This window comes from Calliphora vicina, chromosome 1, assembly GCF_958450345.1.
Source record: "Calliphora vicina chromosome 1, idCalVici1.1, whole genome shotgun sequence".
Taxonomy (NCBI): domain Eukaryota; kingdom Metazoa; phylum Arthropoda; class Insecta; order Diptera; family Calliphoridae; genus Calliphora; species Calliphora vicina.
The window spans coordinates 97782596-97802749 of record NC_088780.1 but is presented as its reverse complement, the minus strand read 5'-3'; the positions used below and the strand labels follow the sequence as shown (position 1 = coordinate 97802749).

General features: G+C 28.0%; 1 protein-coding gene across 1 annotated transcript in view; it reads left to right on the top strand.

The window, feature by feature from the left end:
* The window catches only part of heca (headcase), a 230484-nt gene extending 211691 nt beyond the window's left edge, over positions 1–18793 (top strand). The window contains exons 3-6 of the mRNA XM_065515218.1: positions 12041–12229; positions 15790–15878; positions 15982–16081; positions 16990–18793. Coding sequence (XP_065371290.1) covers positions 12041–12229; positions 15790–15878; positions 15982–16081; positions 16990–17163 — 552 coding nt within the window. The 3' untranslated portion in view covers positions 17164–18793. The remainder of the gene's footprint in view (positions 1–12040; positions 12230–15789; positions 15879–15981; positions 16082–16989) is intronic.
* The last annotated feature ends 1361 nt before the right edge of the window (positions 18794–20154 follow it).

The window sequence follows — 20154 nt, the reverse complement described above, 5'->3', positions numbered from 1 at the left end:
TTCTTGCTCCCAAACAAAATACATACCATTATTTAAATCTAAACAAATTTTGTTAGTTTGATAGAAAATGCATTAAAAGCGATTTTTTTTACTTTTCTTTTACATATTTAGTGTAAAAACAAATTGCTGCTTTGCCATAAATACACATTTTACAAATGCTAGACTTCTTTTTTCAAAATCATTTATTTATTTTTTTCTTTTTTTTTTTCCTAGTGGTCCTTGTTGACATGACCTTTTGAAATGAAAAAAATAAATCGTTTAAAATTAAATAAAAGAATGAAAAACAAAAAAAAAGTATAAGAGAAATAAGAAATATCTGTGATTTGAAGCATACTTTTAGGTTTGAAGTAACTAACGTTAAAAAGTATAGTAGAAAACAAAGCATATTTTGTAAATACGAAAAGCATTTTAAAATAAATATGTATGACTTAGTTTGTAATATTAAAAAGTCATTATTTAGAAGAAGAAAAAAAAGATAACATTTTTGTGGTTATAAATCATAAGAATAAAGCACAATGAACCTTAAGCTTGAAAATTTAAAGAAAAACAAAATTAAATTATATTCTTAAGGGCTTTAAACAGCAACGAATTTTCATAAATTTATTAATAAAGTTAAGTTTTACACAAAATTATTTATTAAAATAAAACAACGCGTTTTTTTTAGTTTTTAACAATTCTCTTGCATATTTTAAGGGGCTTGTTAATAATAAATATTTGTAATTGTTTTCTAGTAGCCATTAAACACTAAAAAGTCTGCCTTGTAGGTTTAAATTTCGTATAAATTATTACCACTCTTAATTAATGTAAAGGTTATTTGATAAATTCATAAATAAATTTCATTTCATTCATTTTAAGTGTTTCTTTAACTCTAGTCTAGCAGCAGACAGACTGAACAAAAAAAAACAGCAACCAACTTGAAAAGCTATTTAGTACTTTTTCAGACAACCAGCCATTATTTGTTTTAAAAAAAAGAAACATAAAGAAAATGAGGGAATAGAAGAAAATCCTTTTCAAAATCTTACTGTTAATTAAACCACTTTAAACGTTGCTCACACAAATAACCAAACCAAAAATTTTGGAAATGCCTTGGAGTAAAGAAATTTGTGTTGCTGCAAAATGGCAATAAACTTAAAATGTTTGCTATTTTTTAATTGCAATTTAAGTTAACAAGACATAAAATTAAATGAACATTTTTCAAGAATTTGTATTGCAAAATTTTTCAGAAATTCTAGGAAAATTTTAAGAATTTTTACTGTTTCGTAATATATTTTATTTTAAGGAAAAATAGACAATAATTTCAAGAATAAATTTAAATTTAATTTTAGAATTTTTCGAGTAAATTTTGTTCCTCGGAAAACTTTGGAAAATAGCGATTTGATTTTTATAACATTTAATTGATTTCTAAATTTCTATTAGTATGCAATAATAATTTTTAATATGTATTCCAGTTGGAGTCTTTACTTTATATTTTTAGTGTCCTAAAAGTATGCTTTAAACTTAAATATACATATATAATTTTATATACTGGCACTTTTCTGCAATAGCTATTTTCATAAAACTATTAAATATTTTATATTTTATGTGGCAAACAAAACATACAACAAATCCTTAAGTTAATAAAAGAAAAACTAAAATTCTTTCATATCAAAACAGTAACATAAACCTAAAATATACTTATTTTTTCAGTTTCGTCTTCAGATTGTTTGTTCAGTTTATCCATTTTGATTTGATTTTAATCCCCGAGACATTTCCAAAACAAAAATAAAACCCTCAAATCATGTTGTATACCAAAGACATTTTTTTTGTTTTTGCAAACAGAAAAGAATTACTAAAAGTACTTGTAACCAAGTAATTGTAACTACACCAAGGGTAATTTCTTCCACTTAAAATAATCCTCAAATGGTTTAGAGTTAATTTTCGAATAAAATTGTGCATAAAAAAGCATGTATCCAGCTTATGTGTCAGTAAATAAAAGTTTATGTGTCATTTTGATGCAATTTAAAAATACTGACAATTTGTTTGATTAAGTTTCGTTATGTATCATACAATGAATTATGACAATTTAAGCTTTTAATGAAATACTTAACAATAGTTATTTATAACTGCGACCCAATTTGTAAAGAAAACATTATTATCAATTATTGTTGAGGAATTAAAGTCCACGATAATAAAAGTACTTACACAGTGGCAGGTAATAAAGCAGACAATTTATACTAGAAAATAATTTGTAAAATTTTCAGAATAACTTTTCGCTGTACCTCCTATTTATTATACCCTGAACATGAGTGCTAAGTTTGTCATTCCTTTTTTAATTTCTACATTTTTCATTTGCGTCCCCATAATATATGTACATATATTATGGATTGTTGAAATCAACTTTCCGAAGCCCGCTTTGATTGCTATTTGAACTAGGGAGAATCCCACAAATCCCTGATATATAATAAAAAAACACCGTTATAAATAGCGGAATCGAAATAGCCATGTCTTTTAGTCCGTCTGCAAGTTGAAATCAACTTTCCGAAACCCTCTTAGGTTGCTATTTAAACTCGGAATAATTGGCCCACAAAGCCACTACTAAGTCATTAACACAGACAAAGAACTTTCCAAAGACGTATATAACGCCATCGAAATTCGGACCGATAATGGGTAAAAATTGGAAAAAATATATTTTTTTTCACCAAAATTTTTTTTTTAATATTTCTTTAACCGAAAAAGTTTTAAATAAAAACTATTTCCAATATTTGTCTTAAAGTATATTACGTTCGGTTCATCTGAACATAGCTCTCTTACTTGTTTTTATTTCTCATTTGTCTCATTTAGATTTAGTTTAAAAACTTCTGAAAGTATGCTTTAGTTTTTTGCCTAAAAGTATGCTTTATTTTCTAAATATAAATAAATCCGAAAAGTATGCACTGATTATTTAAACAAGCTTACAAATATTACATGTCTAACAGTTTTTAAACCAATTACCTTAAAAGTATGCTACAATTTTTAGTTTTTATTAAAACTATGTGGTATAATTTTAGGGAAACCTTAGATTTTTCATTAAATAAACTACAATTGTTGCATTTTACATTATTTTTGAATAATTAATAGACTAAGTTCGTTAACATTTATTTGTTTTATTTGCTTTAATGTTGTCGTACCTCCCCATTGTTGCTGCTGCTACTACTTTGTCTCGCTATTTAATGCAATCAAAACAATAACAATTTATAAATAATTTATAGCGTTTTTGTTAGTCTGTCCGTCCGTCCATCCCCAAATAAATTTAAATCATACCAAAGTAATGGCAGAAAATTTTTAATGGATTATTGCACATTAAAAATGTATCAACAAAACAAATGAATATAATAACAAAACAATATAAAAGTAGCAACAAACACAAAGCCACGGTATTCTGCACTCAAATAAGAAAATTGTAATAAATTTCGATTTCGACACATAAACAATGTAAAAAGTGTTGGGTACTAGTAGAGGAGCTGAGGCAGGCATTAGTAACAGAAAAATTGAAAAGCAATTTAATTTAATGTGTTTATGACGATTGTCTTTTCTTTTGCCATGAATGGAAGCAACAACAATAACAAAACCATATAGAAATACCAAAAAAGAAATGTATTCATTTTCAATTTAAAGACTTATTTACTTACAACAAAAGCTGGAAAAAAGGGTGTGTGTTGTGTTGTAGTAGTTTTTCCTTATTATTTTCCAAAGCCCCTTGATACGTGTAGTAACAAGTAAGTATGTAAAGATGGTTGGTTACATATACCCCAAACCATTTATTCAACCAACCAAGATTCATATTTAGTGGGTTGTAATGTAATTTCTGTTGTCTACATAATATTTGCCATGATTTTAACTTACATACATATTTTGTTGCCAGTCGGTTTTAAGTGTTTGAATTTTATTTATACTTATGTATAAACTACATTCATATATTACTTATTCAAAGTAACTTATTTATGACTTAAGGAAATGACGATTTCGAGATTTATTTTTACTGCTAACAGCTAAATAAGGTCAGAACAGTGGCGAAGGGGAACTGGAGAAAGAGTAATGACAGTCAGTTTAAGGAAAATTAAACATAAATTTAATTAAGTGATATAACTAACAGCAAAATAGCAGTGATTTCTAAGAAAATAACAACGCACTAGTTCATTAGGATGGCCCCAAGTTTACTTGGGTAAGTCTTGAGTTTGGAAATATTTCCTTCTCTTTTCCTTCCTCTCTCTTGCTCAAGTAAACTTGGCTTGTGTGAACCAGCACTAAACCAAAACACTTAATTATTTCTTTGATGTAATTTTTAAGTAAATATTTTTGAAAATTTAAAAGTTCTTAAAAAGTCTTCCAAAGTACAACAAAACTGTTCAGTTTTCAGTGTCAATGATGAAAATTGTTTTGATGAGAATTTTTTTTTTTTTTTTGGGATTGCACCATAACTTTTTTCTGCTTTAAACGATCATTTTCAATAACAAACTGTTTAGGACAGTAATAAACATTCGGAATGAGGCTCGTTATTTTCGGTTATGTATTTCAGACACGAGCATGATTTACACACACAGGCGGACATAACCAGATCATCTTAGAATTTCATAAGCTGCAAGTATATGTAAATAATAGATAAATATTTGTATATATTCACCAACAGAGGTGATAAAAGATCTACTTTTTAAATTAGTTTAAATTGTAAGTATTCATTTAAGAGTTTTCTTTTATTTTTCCAATTTTTTTTTTAGTAAAACCAATTATGTATTTCCATTTTAATGCTGAACTTACTCATGTGTACAGCCATTTGTTTCAATTTAAATTTTATGACAAAGAAAAATCATAAACTGTAGGCGTTTAGGCATTTTAGAAAGCTAACAACAACATTGTATAAGCAAATTATCACTTTTATAAAAGCAAACTCTACAATAATGAAAAAAAAAACTAAATCTTTTTCAAAAGAAAATTCATATATGGTTGTGTTAACACTAATAAGCCATTCCCTATTGCTTTTACTTCAAAGTTATAAAATCATAAGGTAAAACAAACCATTTGGGAATCCCTGCCAACGCCTAATAATTTAAGTAGAAAATTCAATATGACTTTTAAGGAAGAAATTAAGTTTTTCAAACAAAACAAAAATGTGGGCGTTTTTTTAACAGAAAAAAAAACTACATAAAATAAACTAAATTAAAGAAATTTATAGAAAACGGGAAAAAACTATTAGAAAAAAGAAAGGTGTGTATAAGTTTAAGGTAAAAGAAAATTAATGCCATCCAATGCAAAATATATGTGTGTAAAAAGCCAAATCAGTGCTTTTATATATAAAATAGTTTTTTTCTAATAAATAAAAAATTTCAAATAAAAGGCGTTTGTTAAATAATGAAATTGTTATAAATTGCTATAGCTAAAAATAATTTCCAAAAACTCTCAAATTTAATTCAATTTATATATGTACCTTAAATCATTTTGTCAGCAGCCAGGTAATTTATACAAATTTGCTATGCATGTATACCTAAAGCAAATTTGTACATAATTTATTTTTATGGCTGTTAAAATTTGGATTAAGTTTAGGAGGACACCTTTATAAAAGAAGCCAACTAACCAGAAACAGAATAGACGCGACACAGACTAACATGCAGTCGGAGACTTACTTTGTTTTATCAAGATTTTCTTATTGTTTGGTTTCTTTTTAAACAATAAAAGTTGTCATTTATTTTAAAAAGTAAAGTAAGTCTGACAAACATCTCCACATCATGCAATTGCCAGCATGTTTGTTTGTATTTAGACATCTGCTGCTTGGCTGTTGCTTTTTGTCTGCTTGTCAATGCCTTTATACGCAAAATTCTATAGATGTTTTTTTTAGCTGTTGGCATATTACCAGCTTAGACGAAGGACCATTTCTTCTTTAGAGAGTAACAGTTAAGAAATGTTTGCTATTTTACAAAAGATTTCTTGTTCTTTTAAATAAGAACTCGCACTTTTTTTCTGCAGTAATAGAACCTGCATCCAGTTCCCTTTGGCAGTTGTTTGACAATGACAATGAAATTCTAGTAAATGTTGGCAACATCATGTTGTGTCCTTAGTTGTTGCTGTTTATTGTAGCAAGTATTGTTGTTGTTGTTGTCAAGGTTTTTGTTATTGCAGTTATTGTTGCCAACATACCAGTTGAGTATAATGAAATGAAATTGAAAAACATCATAAGCCAATATTGTTGCAACAAAAATTATGTTATAAAGAAAATATAAAAGTACTTTATATTAGCTATTCGAAAGTCCTTGAAATGATATTAGACCTGAAATATCAGGTCTGTTGTAATATCAAATTTGCACCAAACATTTTGCACAATCTTAAGCCGTTTGTGTAAATTGCAAACTCTTGTTTAGGAGAAGCTTCCTAAACCTAGTCTCCTTAAAGTATGCTATTCTATTTATTTCTTTAAAATGGGTTAAATGTCAAATAAATGAAATCTATACAGACTTATCGCATTCTATTTTTTTCATTTTATCGAATGTAAAATTACTAAAGATTTAGCTTTTATTTTGTTGGCCCCCGCTAGTACAACACAAATCTCTTGTCATTTGCACTTAATTTAAATGCATGTCACAATTGTGCAAAAGAATCAAGATTTTATATTGTTTGTTGTTTTCTATTCTATTGTATATTTGAGCAGTCCTCGTGCAGCTGCAGCATGTAGTTGAAAAAATACTCTCTCTCTCTCATGTTGTTAAGAAAATAACAATAATAGCAAGTTAGTATAGATGTGATGTGGCAAGCTGTAGTAGTTAACGCAAAATCTTAAGTGGCTTAAGGTTGTGTCGAGTGACTTAAGTGTGTTTTTCATTAATATAGTAACAAGTTTACATAGAATTGTTGAAACACCAAAAAAAGTAATGCATATTTTAAGGATTGCAGACTGAAAAGTTATGCAGCATACAAAAAAGGATGTTTCAATTGAGTGAGTGGAGGGGCGAGACACTTTTGCATTTGATAAGAAATTAAATCTTTGAACAGTAAAACAATAATACAGAAATTTGTTTTAATTAGAACTAAATAAATGTAATTTATTCAACTAACTACCATTAAACCATAATAATAGTATTTTTTATTTTATAATTTGTTTATAATAATTAAAAACAATTATCTCCATTTATCTCCTTAGAACTCTTAAATGCCTGTTATTATAGTTGCATATTTTGTGGCTTTTTTATAATATTAAAATTGTAGCATACTCTTAGGACTCATCTGCTATTTATTGCATTTTTGAATATTCTTCATGTTTTTTGTTAACATTTCTATTCTTTGTTATACAATATGTATTGTGCAGCTTGTTAAACAGGTAAAATTTATATGATTTCATTAAACTGAAATTGTATTTTCTCTATTCAAATACGTGATGACATGTTAAATTGCAGAAAATGCTACATGAGCGTGCTAATAATGGGGGAAAGCACAAACCGAAAAATATAAAATACATTCTTAAGACATTTATTTTAAAAAACAAAAAACAATCTAGGTAATTTGAATTTTAAAGATTTGTTTTAAAAATTATAGCATTTGTTACTTTTAGATTGAAAAATAAATTATGAGATTTATTTCTATGTTACAAAAGCCAAATTTATCACATATAAATTGTGGTAAATTTTTTAATAATCATATAAACATCTACATAAATTTAAATAAAAATTATACATATATAATTTTTTGCTTATAAATAAAAAAATCATAAAAATGATTGTGTTTTTTTCATCTAAAAATTGTGTTCAAATTGTAAATTACTTTGTTATCCTTTTCTTATAGCCCCTCATGCATGTATGGCTGTGTGAATGGTGTTAATATTTATAATCGTCTCGTTATAAGAGTTGAAATTTCCATGAAATACTCATGTCTTGTGTGTAAAACCACAAATGTGCGCTTAAAAATACATTTTCATCAACACCAAACTCTTATTTCGGAAAAAAACATTGGGATTTTTGCATATTTGGTTCAACAATTTCTTGGTTTGTTTTTCTGTAAAACAATGAAACGGAATTTGTTAGTGAACGAGTGCAAAGAACTTTTTAAGTGCCATAACTTTAACAATAAAACAAGACGAAGAAACTCAGAAATTTTAAAGCATACAATCAGGAGTTGAAATAAAAATGTAGAAAATGTAAAGCATATTTTAGGGATTGTTAGCGAAGAAGAATCAAAAACCACAAATTTAAATAAAAATCAAGTAATTTAAGTAAAATTTATAGAAAATCTATTTTAAAGTAGAGACAAAAATATATGAATTAATTAATTTTCGAAATCTTCTTTAATATCGTAAAAATTAGAGAATATTTTGTAATTTTTCTAAATATTCAGATTGAAAACCGAATCAACTTTGGACGCAATTTTTTTTGTAACTCAAACATTTAGATTGCTTATGAATTCTACATTTAGAATTGCCAAAAGTAATCTTTCTTCCGTTTTACTTAAAATAATTTATAGCCGAATTTATATTATTGTTGTGTTACTAAAGTGATTTGAAAAAATGTTTTAATTTCATCTTAACCAAAGAAAAGGGGCGTTCTTACTTTTTTCCGCAATGAATTAAAATAAAAAAATCTCCAGCCCTTAATAATGTTTCCATATAGACTCTGTGAGACAGAGACATTATCGTAACGCCTTAGTTTTTCCCAAATACAATCAATACATGCAATAAATATAATGAATATCTACTAATGAATAAAAGTACCAATATTTATTTAATAGATTTATTTTATTATATTCTTTATCTAAACTACTTGAAACACAATCTGTTTGAGATGTTTGTCATCATCCTTGTAACATTTATTTTATTGTTTTATAAAAGACTCTATTGTCTATAGTTGGAAGGAAGAAGGAATGAAATGAAAATGAAAAAGATTGAATTACATTCTATTAACAATTGCTGCCAGTATTTAAACAAATGAAAAAAATTAATTTGTAAAGGAATATTTTTCAGATACCCTATGGCATGACTAAGATAAATAACTTAGTTTATTGTAGGAATTGTAACAGTGAAATTTTTAAACTTTGTTTAAAGGATAAAGAAAAAAGGTAAGAATTACATCTGAATTGTAATTGCTAATAATTTTATAAATATATATTTCTTTCGAAGTTAATAAAAATGAAAATTTAAACTTGCTTTAAATTCTAAAATCTTAGGAATAGGTTTGGAATAGTTTGTTTTTAAAAAATTTCTTTAAAATTCCATTATAACGTACATTTAAATTCGTTTTACTCTAATTAATTTCTCCCACACTTGTTGTTTTTATGTTTGTTAATTGTTTTTTTATTGTTGTATTAACATTTTGGACAGTTATAATAACTACAAAATTAAACAAACACTTAAAACAAACAACAACAGCAACAGTCTCTCTTATTTATATTTATAATAAGAGTTTGTAACAAAAATAATTAAAGCATACTTTTAGGCTTACACTTCTATTGTTTAGCAAATATTGTGTTGAAAAACATTTCGCATTTGTTAAACACAATAAAATTAATTAAATATTTACTTAAAGTAACAAATCTTTTGTAAAGAATTTTTCTTACTGTTTAAGATTTAAGCACATTTTAGTTATTTAACTTTATTTGCAGAGTTTTATTAAGTATTTTTATAGTATTTTTTTTTTTTTTTATTTTGTACTTAGTATATTTTTCTTTTTTGTTGTATTATGCACAGGTATTACAATGCTAAACAATTATTTAAGTATGTATTATTAAAAGTACATTAAACTTAGACGGTACCAAACATGTGTACACGAATACATTTGTCTGTCTGTCTGGCTGACTGTCTTGAGTTTGACTCTAAGGACTTTTGCTGGTATTATCTTTGGGAAGAAGTGTGAATATGTACATATATGTATGTAACCACTTTTGTGTAAGGATTATATTTATGCATGTGTGTATAAAGTCAATTTGCCTGTTTTTGTTTTGTCTTTATTTCATATTCTACGAGTATTGACGACATATTTGGTCGCAATGGAGCAATTGATTACAATCCAAAATGTTCTTATTTCATTTACTACCTGAATTTTACCTGTTATTTCCACTCTTGTTATATGAATGTTTATAACGTCAACTGAAATATAAAAAGCGATAAGAACAGCAAATAAATTGGTAATCGAAATTGGTTTATACTAAGTTTATATAGCGCTAGATAAACTTAGTTTAAACTAGTTTTACAGATTACAATATTAGTAATCTGTAGAGTCTGACCAAAAATTGCCCTAATACCAGTATTAAAAATTCGTGCAAAATTAGGAATCTATTCTATTTCGGTTTTTTTCGGTCAGACTAGTAATCTGTGCTTTAAATGCGATAATAGGAATGACTTGCTGGTAATAGGTGTAGTAATTTAGTTTCTAAGAAGGCTATTTACATATTTCAATGCTAATCAAATGTTCAAATCCCAGACTTAAATAGCTATCTTTATTTCCAAAGCAAATTGGATCTTTGAATAATATGTTTTACTTTAGTAAAATATTTAAAATTTTCTATTTCCTTTCTGCAAGCGATATACAGTTGAATATTTTTCTATTTTTGTTTTCCTTTTTTTGTTGTATATATTGTCAATTGTCCTTACATTTATGCAATTTACTAAATAATTCAAGTATCAAGTGCGTCAGTATGTCTTTCTGTCTACATTCACGTATCTCCCCTAGCTTTGGCAAAATATTTGTAGCTTAAAGTATTTTCTGTTTCTTTGACTGTAATAGAATTATATTCAATAAAGGTCAGGTTAACGATATTTATTGATTAAAATACTGCTTAAGTATGTGAATTGTAGTCATTGACTTTATAATCAATTATTTTATAGTTTCATTAAAAAAATATCTTACACTCTAACCAAAATCATTAATTACAATTTTAACTTTACTTTGCAACTTAACTAGCTACTCTATGCATTACCTAGTGTCAGTGATATAGCCACATCCACCTCCTCAAGCAACAACTTAGGCCACTGTAACAAAACAACTTGGTCGTGGTACAGAGAGTAAAAATAACATCCATGTTCTGTAAAAATCAGGAATGTTTTTACCGAAATAAGAAACAAAGCTATAGTGATAAACAGTAATAATTGTTTTTAGCAGATTCGATATTTCTTCTGCATTTTTCAACTTTAAATATAACTATTTTTTTAAACACTTTTCAAAATTCCCTTATTAAACTATGTTAGACAATTTCCCCTGCAAATCCTCTAGCGTTTTCCATTATCTCCAAACAACATAGTTAAACTCACTTAACTTATTTCAGCTAGATTTTCGTTTAGGACCAAACCAAATCTTTAATATAACTTTTTTTGCTTTTGTTTAGACTAAACTAAAGTTATTGATTATCGATTTGGGACCAAACTAAATATTTTATAACATTAATATTCAGCAACACTTACTAAAGCAGCCAAACAAACAAGATAAATACAAAACAAAGAACTGCAAGCAACAATCCTTTCCCTGTTTAACCTTCTGCAAGTAGCAAATATTTTCTTAACTTTATCGTGCTCGTATAAATAAATTCCCTTGTTACCTGCTTGATGGAGCTGGCTGGATGACTGGCGAAGGGTATTAATGAATGAAAGAATGAATGTATGATTTCATTTTAACTTTAGCTTATAAGAAGCAATCATGCTTCATTTGCTGTTTCAGTTTCATTCACAGGGTATTTACTTTAACGCCTTATATTCATGTCTACTGTGCTGGGGCTGCATGTGAGTGGTGAATCCTTCCTTGAACTTTATGGTTGCATGTGTAGAGCTTTGGGTGTTTATTTCAGTTTATTGGCACGTTTTGGGTTTTATGCTTCATTTGTTAGTGCCGCATTTTTTGGCTTTAGACGAAAATAATAATTTTGTTTTTAGTTTACTTGTTTTCTTCTTTTTTTTCGACAAAATTTAACTATATGAAAATATAATACATGCAATAATACATCTATATCATGTAGAAATTGCCAAGAATTATATAAAACTTACTCTTACATTTTTCGTATTAATATTTCATTTTGTTTTATTTTATTAAAATGTTTCAATTTTTTTTATATTTCATTACAGATCGAAGATGAGGGTAATCATGGCAATGATGAGACCAGACTTTTCATTTTATCTTCATTGGCTCAGTCTCAGAAAAGTCGTGTCGCTTGTATTTTATGCGAAGAGCCCATGTTGGTGTTTGATCGTTATCCCTTGGTGGATGGCTCATTCTTTTTGAGTCCCAAACAACATTCAACTGAATGTATTGAGGTAAGTGAAAAATACAAACAAATTCTAAATGAGCTGTCAGAGCTAATTTATTTTAACGAACCATAATCAGTAAAATTGTAGTTTTTCTGTTGTCAAGTTTTTCAGCCCCAACAATAAAAAAAAAACTTTTATAGAAACGAAAATTAAAATTTAAAAAAATTAAATCATCTTCAATGATAAGTTATTATATTTTAATTCCTTTTTATTGAATTTGAAGAAGTGCTTTTTTAACCATAGAGCGGAAACTAGAAAAAAAATCATACAAAAAAATTACTCAAAATAATCACACATACGAGTGTTGTTTTTGTTTTCACATAGTTTTTTCTACTAATACATTCTCATCACTTAGGTTTCTGACAACTGAGTTAGGTCTTTGACATGAGAGTTTCCGCTCTATGTCTATTCTCTATGCTTTTAACTTTAAAAATTATATTCATTATAATTGACATAATAAAATTGAATTGTTTAATATAGTGTTATTCATTTAAAGTATTTTTTTAATTAGAGTTTGAGGTCTGAATCTTTAATTTGGCCCAAAAGAACATTCTCTGACATTTACTTTTTAAATATAAGCGTGGTCGCTTCCAGGATTTTATTACACTTTCCAGCAATGCAATCGGTATCTTTCGATTTACGACTTTACATAACCTCAATGAAAAAATCCGACTTTTTTGTTTTTGATGTTAGTGACCTATATAGGCTCGGAAATTTCGTTAAAAATATCAGTTATATTTCTGATCAAATTTCGGAACATCTAAAATAGGGCATATTTTACGTTTTTTTCACAAATTATTCAAATTATTTCTCTTATAGCAAACAAATAAATTGGCCAATTTTAGTGAATAGAGATTAACCATTGTGCAGCAGTCTTTATATGAATAAATATATTAGTCCAAATATTTGGCCCACGGAAAAAAAAAGTCTTAAATTAAATTCTCTCAACTTCTCAAAAATAGAAATAAAGTGGGCACTAGAGTGTCCAAAAAAACGGTTTCCGGTTTAACCGAAAAAGTGTGTTTTAAAAAAAATGGTTTTGATTTATGTCTTTTAAAAAAAACGGTTAACCGGTTTATATTAAAAATGTTTGATTCTTAAGGCTCTATCTTTATGCAATTATTTTATATCTTTTACGAAATATTGTCAAATGCAACAATTTTCTATGAAATAATATATTTTTTTTAAAAAATGTTATCAAAGTTTTTCAAAAATATGTTTAAATGAGCTTTAGAAAATATATTTCATTAAAACCGGTTTCAAAAAAAAAACCGAAACCGGCCGAGTTTACAAAAATGAAAAAACCGGTTGACCGGTTTTCGGGTTTGAACACTAGCACTTTAATTAAATTAGAAAATTATAGAAGCCTATTTTAAAGTAAGTAAAAAGTAAAAGCGAATCCAAATTATTATATTGGCTCTCCATGCTATGCGACATTTAGGATCTTTTGTGAAGCCCTTTAATTCTCACCCCAGTTCCAGTCATCTTATGAATCCAATTATATTGTTAGCACAGATATTGGGGTCATAAAGCCCCTCCGAGACACTTCACTCTACACGACCTCAATGTACCAAACCACGTGCTCATAACTTATCGTATATCTCGCATAATCAGCATTGATTGAACCTAAAAATGCTGAAAGCTTTTAATATTTATAGTATTTTTAGATTAATTTAAATTCTTTCAATTTAAATAACCAAACATACTTTCTTTTACTATATGAAACCTTTAGTTTTCATTTGAATATAAACCATAATTCTTAAACAACTGTCCCATAATTTATGGTAAATATCTTTTTTGTCTCTTTCTTATGTTGCCCATTTAACCCATTAACTTTTTTTTACAAAAGACTTACCCTATTCTAATGGATGAGTACCTTGAAAATATTATTCTATTATATTGTTTAGATATGCTCAGGAAGAGGAGGACACACCTTTTGGTAAAGGCAATCGTAAATCTTGTTAAAACTTTAAATACTAAACTGTAGTTTCATTACCATGACAGCATTTGTGTGCTTGGTTGCATGTTGCAATTTATGCAACATTTAAAGTCAACATAATTATGCCAAAGCCAACGCTAATAAACGACTCTCTCTTTTTCTTTTCGTTTGAATTAACTTCTAACGTCCTCCCCCATATGGCTGGCTGGCTGGTTGGCTGGCTAGAGTAAACAATGGAACAGTATGAGTTGCTTGGTGGTTGTTTGGTAACTAACTACTGTCATTGCCATAACAATTCATATTATTTACATCTTCCTTTTTTCTTTATTAATTTTTTCTGCTGTAATTTTTGCTTAGTTGAACCTTAAATACTTGTGTCTGCAGTTTAGTGTGTCTGGATTTGTAATATTTAAAATGCACATGCAGAACTGCACTCGAACTGAAACCCTAAATTGCAGTGTAAAAACAGAAATGTATACGTTTTCTTAATGTTTGATGGCTGGCAAAGTGCGCAACAGCACTAAGAGTATTTTGACGTCTATGATATGATGACGACGACAATGTTTGTGTAGGCGGTTTGTAGTTTTGCATGCAGCTAAAAATCCACACAAAACTTTCCTTTCATATGTCATATATTGAGTTGAAGTTATGTGTCATGTCAGTTCTTTTGCTTTAGCTTTTTCTCCTCTACTTACAAGAAACATATAATGTTTTATATAAAATTATTAAGGGTATTCATATAGTACAGTGCACTCGCGATAATATGAACACCCTTAATATATGAAAACTTTTTACAACTTTTTTCAACTGCTTAATAATTTTTGGACTTCCCTAGCTGTAGATGGGAATTAGATGTTATTCGCAAATATGAACAATCTTGCAAAAGTGAACTGGCCTGGTTTTAATTAGTTCATATTATCACGAGTGCACTGTAGTTGTAATTTTAGCACATTTCTCTTGGTTTTATTGTTTTCCTTTGCTGAATATCCCTAATTTAAAGTTTTTTCTTTGATAACTTTAGTACTTTTTAAATCTTGTTTGTATACTTTACATAAAAAAGTTTTTTTTTTTCTTTTTGCAAATAAATAATTTGTATGTGGGCCGTCTTTCAGGAAATGTGTTTTTATTTTTTTGTTAAGAAAAAAAGCCAGCAATGCAAAACACTCTTTTACTATATGTTTATTTAACTATCATGTAGAAAGTTTTGTTTGTATACATCCATACATATTTTAAGCTCCCTTTAGTCATAATTTTTCATTATTTGTCTCGTTGCTGTCATTTAGGCGTTTCTTATTTTTTTTGTTGGCTAATGTTCCATATTTCAACTGCATTCCTACTACTTTGAGTTTGTACTCGTATGTGCCACATGTAAATGAAATATGTTGCATGTCAGTTTGTTTTTTTTATTTACCGCCTTTAAAATGCATTCTCTGTGTTTTTAGCATAAGGAAATTTTACATAGAATTATTAAGTTTCGTCCTGTTTTGAACACTTGCACTTGACTTTGAAAGTTGGATTTTGTTCAAGGTTTTTGTTTCCACATATGTGCATTACAGTTAATTTATGTTTCCTGTGTTAAATTTTGATATTTACAATTTTATTTTTCTTCATTTTTTTTTACTTTCAGGTTAAATACGAAGGACGTTCTTTATATTTGACTTGCGTTTGCATGCGCTGTTTGGATGGCACTTCTACTAATCGTAATATTTGCTGCAGGTAAGTTTCTTTATGTTATAATTTGTATGTTTTTCTAGAAATTTATTTAGTCTTGTTCATATAAACAATTTATTAAATATTTTTCTAAATTTATAATTTTCAGATTCTGTACTGATAAATGGGATGGTTCAAATCTAGTCTTAGGCACCATGTATGCATACGATATATTTGCCGCTATGCCCTGCTGTGCAGAACGTCTCAAGGTAAGTGAAATTTGATTCTAGATTTCTTCGAATTAAATTTAAATAATTTCAATTTTAAAAACAATTTAATTGAAATTTATATTGTTTAAAATGACAAAAGGAGAAATTTCATTAAAAAAAAATAATTTCTGGACCTACTATAATCTTCTGAATTCGATAATTTGTGGTACGATCCCTTCTCGAACATTTTTGTTTCATTCCTAAACATTTTTATACCCTTCACCTTCGTGAGAAGGATATATATAAGTTTGTCATTCCGTTTGTAATTTCATTTTTCATTTCCGACCCTATAAAGTATATATATTCTGGATCCTTATAGATATCGGAGTCGATTAAGCCATGTCCGTCTGTCTATGTGTGTGTCTGTCTGTCCGTCTGTCTTTTGAAATCAATTTTCTGTCAGACATGCTTTCGAGAAGTTCGCTATTTAAAATCAGCAATATAGGTCCACAAATGGCTAAGATATGAGGAAAAAACCAGGACAACCTCGATTTTTAACCTATTTTAACACCTATATATGGATTTTTTTAAAATTAAAAAAATTTTAAATTTAAAAAATTTAAAATAATACGAAAAATTTTTTTCTCAAAAAATTAAAAAAAAACAACTGGAAAAAAAAATTTTGTTTACCTAAAAATATTTAAAATTTGTATTTTGAAGTATAATTTGCTGAAGGGGTATATAAGATTCGGCACAGCCGAATAAAGCTCTCTTACTTGTTCTTGTTTTAATCTGTTCAATTACTTAAAAATCATGATCGTATCATTTGAAAATTAGTGTAATTTTAAATTATTCTCAATATGAGATCTAAACTCCCTATGTGCTGGGTTTCTTTTTAAAAATTTAGAAATATATTGTAAAATTAAACATAGTTTTCTAATAAATTTGCTTTTTTTCTGCATTTCCAGTGCAATAATTGCTTCAAATTGTTGTTGCATCCACAACAACGTCTTAATTTCTATAGTGACTACTCGCACTGTGTCACTTGCCCCTACTGTGCAACTCAGGATACACACTTTGTCAAGCCATTGACATACTGCTACACCAAAAGCTTCTCCGGCCGCCTGTCGGCGATCGCATAACATGAGGCCTCGTTGGAGTTGCCAACACAAGCAGCAGTTACTACAAATCAACAACAAACTGCTGGGGTAACTTCAACGAGCCTCTCTGCGGGATCTAAATCCACAACAAATTCGTCGTCGTCAGCATCTTCGTCAGCGAATAAAGTGGTTTTGTACAATCCCAATGTGGACTATTCGGCACCATTGCAACAAGAAATCAATGCCGAACTAATTGGTTCACATCCACAAGCACAACAATATCAAAAACAATCGCAGCCATCTTCATCATCGTCATCAACCGCAACACAGGTAAGACAATCTGCGACAAGGTCGTCGTCGTCTTCAGTTTCTTATAATACTTCATCATCAACAACATCATCATCATCAGCTGGAGCAGGAGCAGGAGTTGTAAACAATTCTACAACAATAAATAATTTACAATTAAAATTAAGTGAACAATGTAATATAAGTAAATTAGGTAATATAATCACAACAGCAACAACAAATAATAATAATATTGCTAATACAAATACTAACAACAATAATAATAATAATAATTATGCTATGAATGAATTTAATGCAATGAAAACAGCCCATAATAACAATATTGTAACAACACCACCAATTACACAACAGCAACAACAACATTTAGGTTTATTACACAACAACAATGAAACAAACAATATTGTTAATAATACAATAATTAGCAACAATAACAATAACAACAACAGCAACATCAGTATTAATAACTTATTATGTAGCAATAATTTAAATACTAAAGTCTGGTCCAACAATCAACTACCAGCAGCATCAGCATCAGTCGTTTTGCAATCACAAAATATGGGTGTATATCAACAAGCAGCAGCAGCCGCCTCCAATGGTGGCTGTTTCCCAATGGAAAATTTGAATAACCACTGCACAGAGGCCATGATTTCCTCTCTCTGGGGTTCAGAATCCACCTCTAGTGGTTGTTCTTCCGGCTCGGGTTCTCAGCCCTCGTTGAGCCCCACCCTTATGACCAATGTGGCCCATAATTATCGCAGTAATAGCAAGGAATCATTGTGGTCACAGCAAACTTCACCATCTACCAGCAGCTCAGGTTGTAGCAGCCAACTCAGGGATACTTATTACACTGGCTCAAAAATCACAACCCAATCACCCACTTCCTGGTCCTCTGCTAATGTTAACTGCAATAATGCCTCCGCTATTAATGGCCACAATCTTATGTTCGATGCAAATGACATGAACTTTGGCAAAATGAATAACATTTGGGAAATACCCCAAACTTTGACTTCTTCGGGGCAGGTACAAGATTTATTTCCAGAAATCTGGACCAACCTCAATACAAACACAAATAATCTAACCGACAATATATCGGATATTAGCTCGAATACTTCTTCACAGCCAGACACCGATATCTGGCGCACTCCCCAACTGCCCTCAGCAGCCGGAGTGGTAGCCTCAAATAATATCCCCAATAATAAGGATCTTAGACCATTGTTTGGCAACGCCAACAACAATGCCAACCATATTGTAAATGAAAATAATCCAGGCGGTTTGGGAGCCGCTGCTTGCATGCAATTATTTTCAGATGAATTCCTATTTATGTAAATTTATTTTAAAAATTTACGTTTTTTTTAGAAAAATCTTTTATTTTTTTTGTTTTTGTTCTTTTTACTTACTTTTAGCGTAACAAAAAGTAATGAAAACTAAACAAAACCATAATGAAAAGAATTATTTAAATTTATTTAAAACAATTTTGTTAAATTTTTTTCTTATTTTTATTTTTTTGGGTAACATTTAATTATAAAACAAAATACATTATTTAACTAAAGTATTTTATGTTTCTCTACTTAAGTTCTTAAATTTTTTTATATAAAAAAATTTTATATTTATAAAAAAATCTATTATTTTTGTTGAATTTTGTTATTATATTTTTTCAGTTTATTATTATTTTTTAAACTTGAGTTTTTTAATGTTTTTATTTTAAATTTTTTTTTTATTAATTTTAAACCACCAAAAAATTAAAAAGTAACATCACATTTTTATAAAAAAAATGCAAAATATTTTTTATTAAAAAAATGCTGTGTTTTTTCAATAAAAAAAATTACAAAATTTTAAATAAAAATCCTTAACTAATATAATTTCTTTTAAATATTAAACATAAAAACAACTTAAAACAATGAAAATTTAATTAAAATAAGTTTTTTTTATTTCTAATTATATTTTCGCTTACATCTTTACCTACAAATTGGTAATTAAAAAATTTTATTATTAAATACATACATTTATGTTTAAATTAATGATAATTTTTTTATTAAATAATCAGGAATTTTAAAAGTTTTTTAGAAATTACTAAGAAAAACAAGAGCACTTATAAAGAAATTTGAGGCGAAAATTTAAATTTGTTAATTTCTCTTAAAAGCTCTTAAGGCATTTTTTAGCTATTTAATTTAATTTTTTTATTTTGAAAATTTCTTTTTTTTGTTAACATTTCAATAAATCCTTAAACACCACCCCCCAAACTACTGTGACAGGAGTCCTTTTCTCTTACATTGTTGATGGAAAAGATTCCTTTAAAAATTTATGTTTAACTTTGGCGCAGCGTGATCAATCCTCCTCCATAACAATCTCTTTAATATATTTCGTATTTAGCTTGTAGTTTATAGTTTGTAGTTTATTGTGTAGTTTAACTTTTAGGCTTTAGATTTAGATGTTTTCCTTTCAAAATTCCAAATAAGAAATTTTGTTTAATTAATAAGTCTTAATCATAAACAACTCAAAAATGTGATCTCTATTCGAAATTGAATGTAGTTTGTAAGGACCCCCGTTTTTTGATTAATTTTTTGCTTTGCTTTATTTTTAATTTTCTAAAATCTCTTTACGTACAAATTTTATATTTTATTTAAACATTAAAGATCAAGTTTGTAGAAAGTAAGGGATTTTATTTGATTTTTTTTTTCAACCGCTAATTTTGAAAATCTGTTCGATCCAGACTCCTTAGATTTGAAT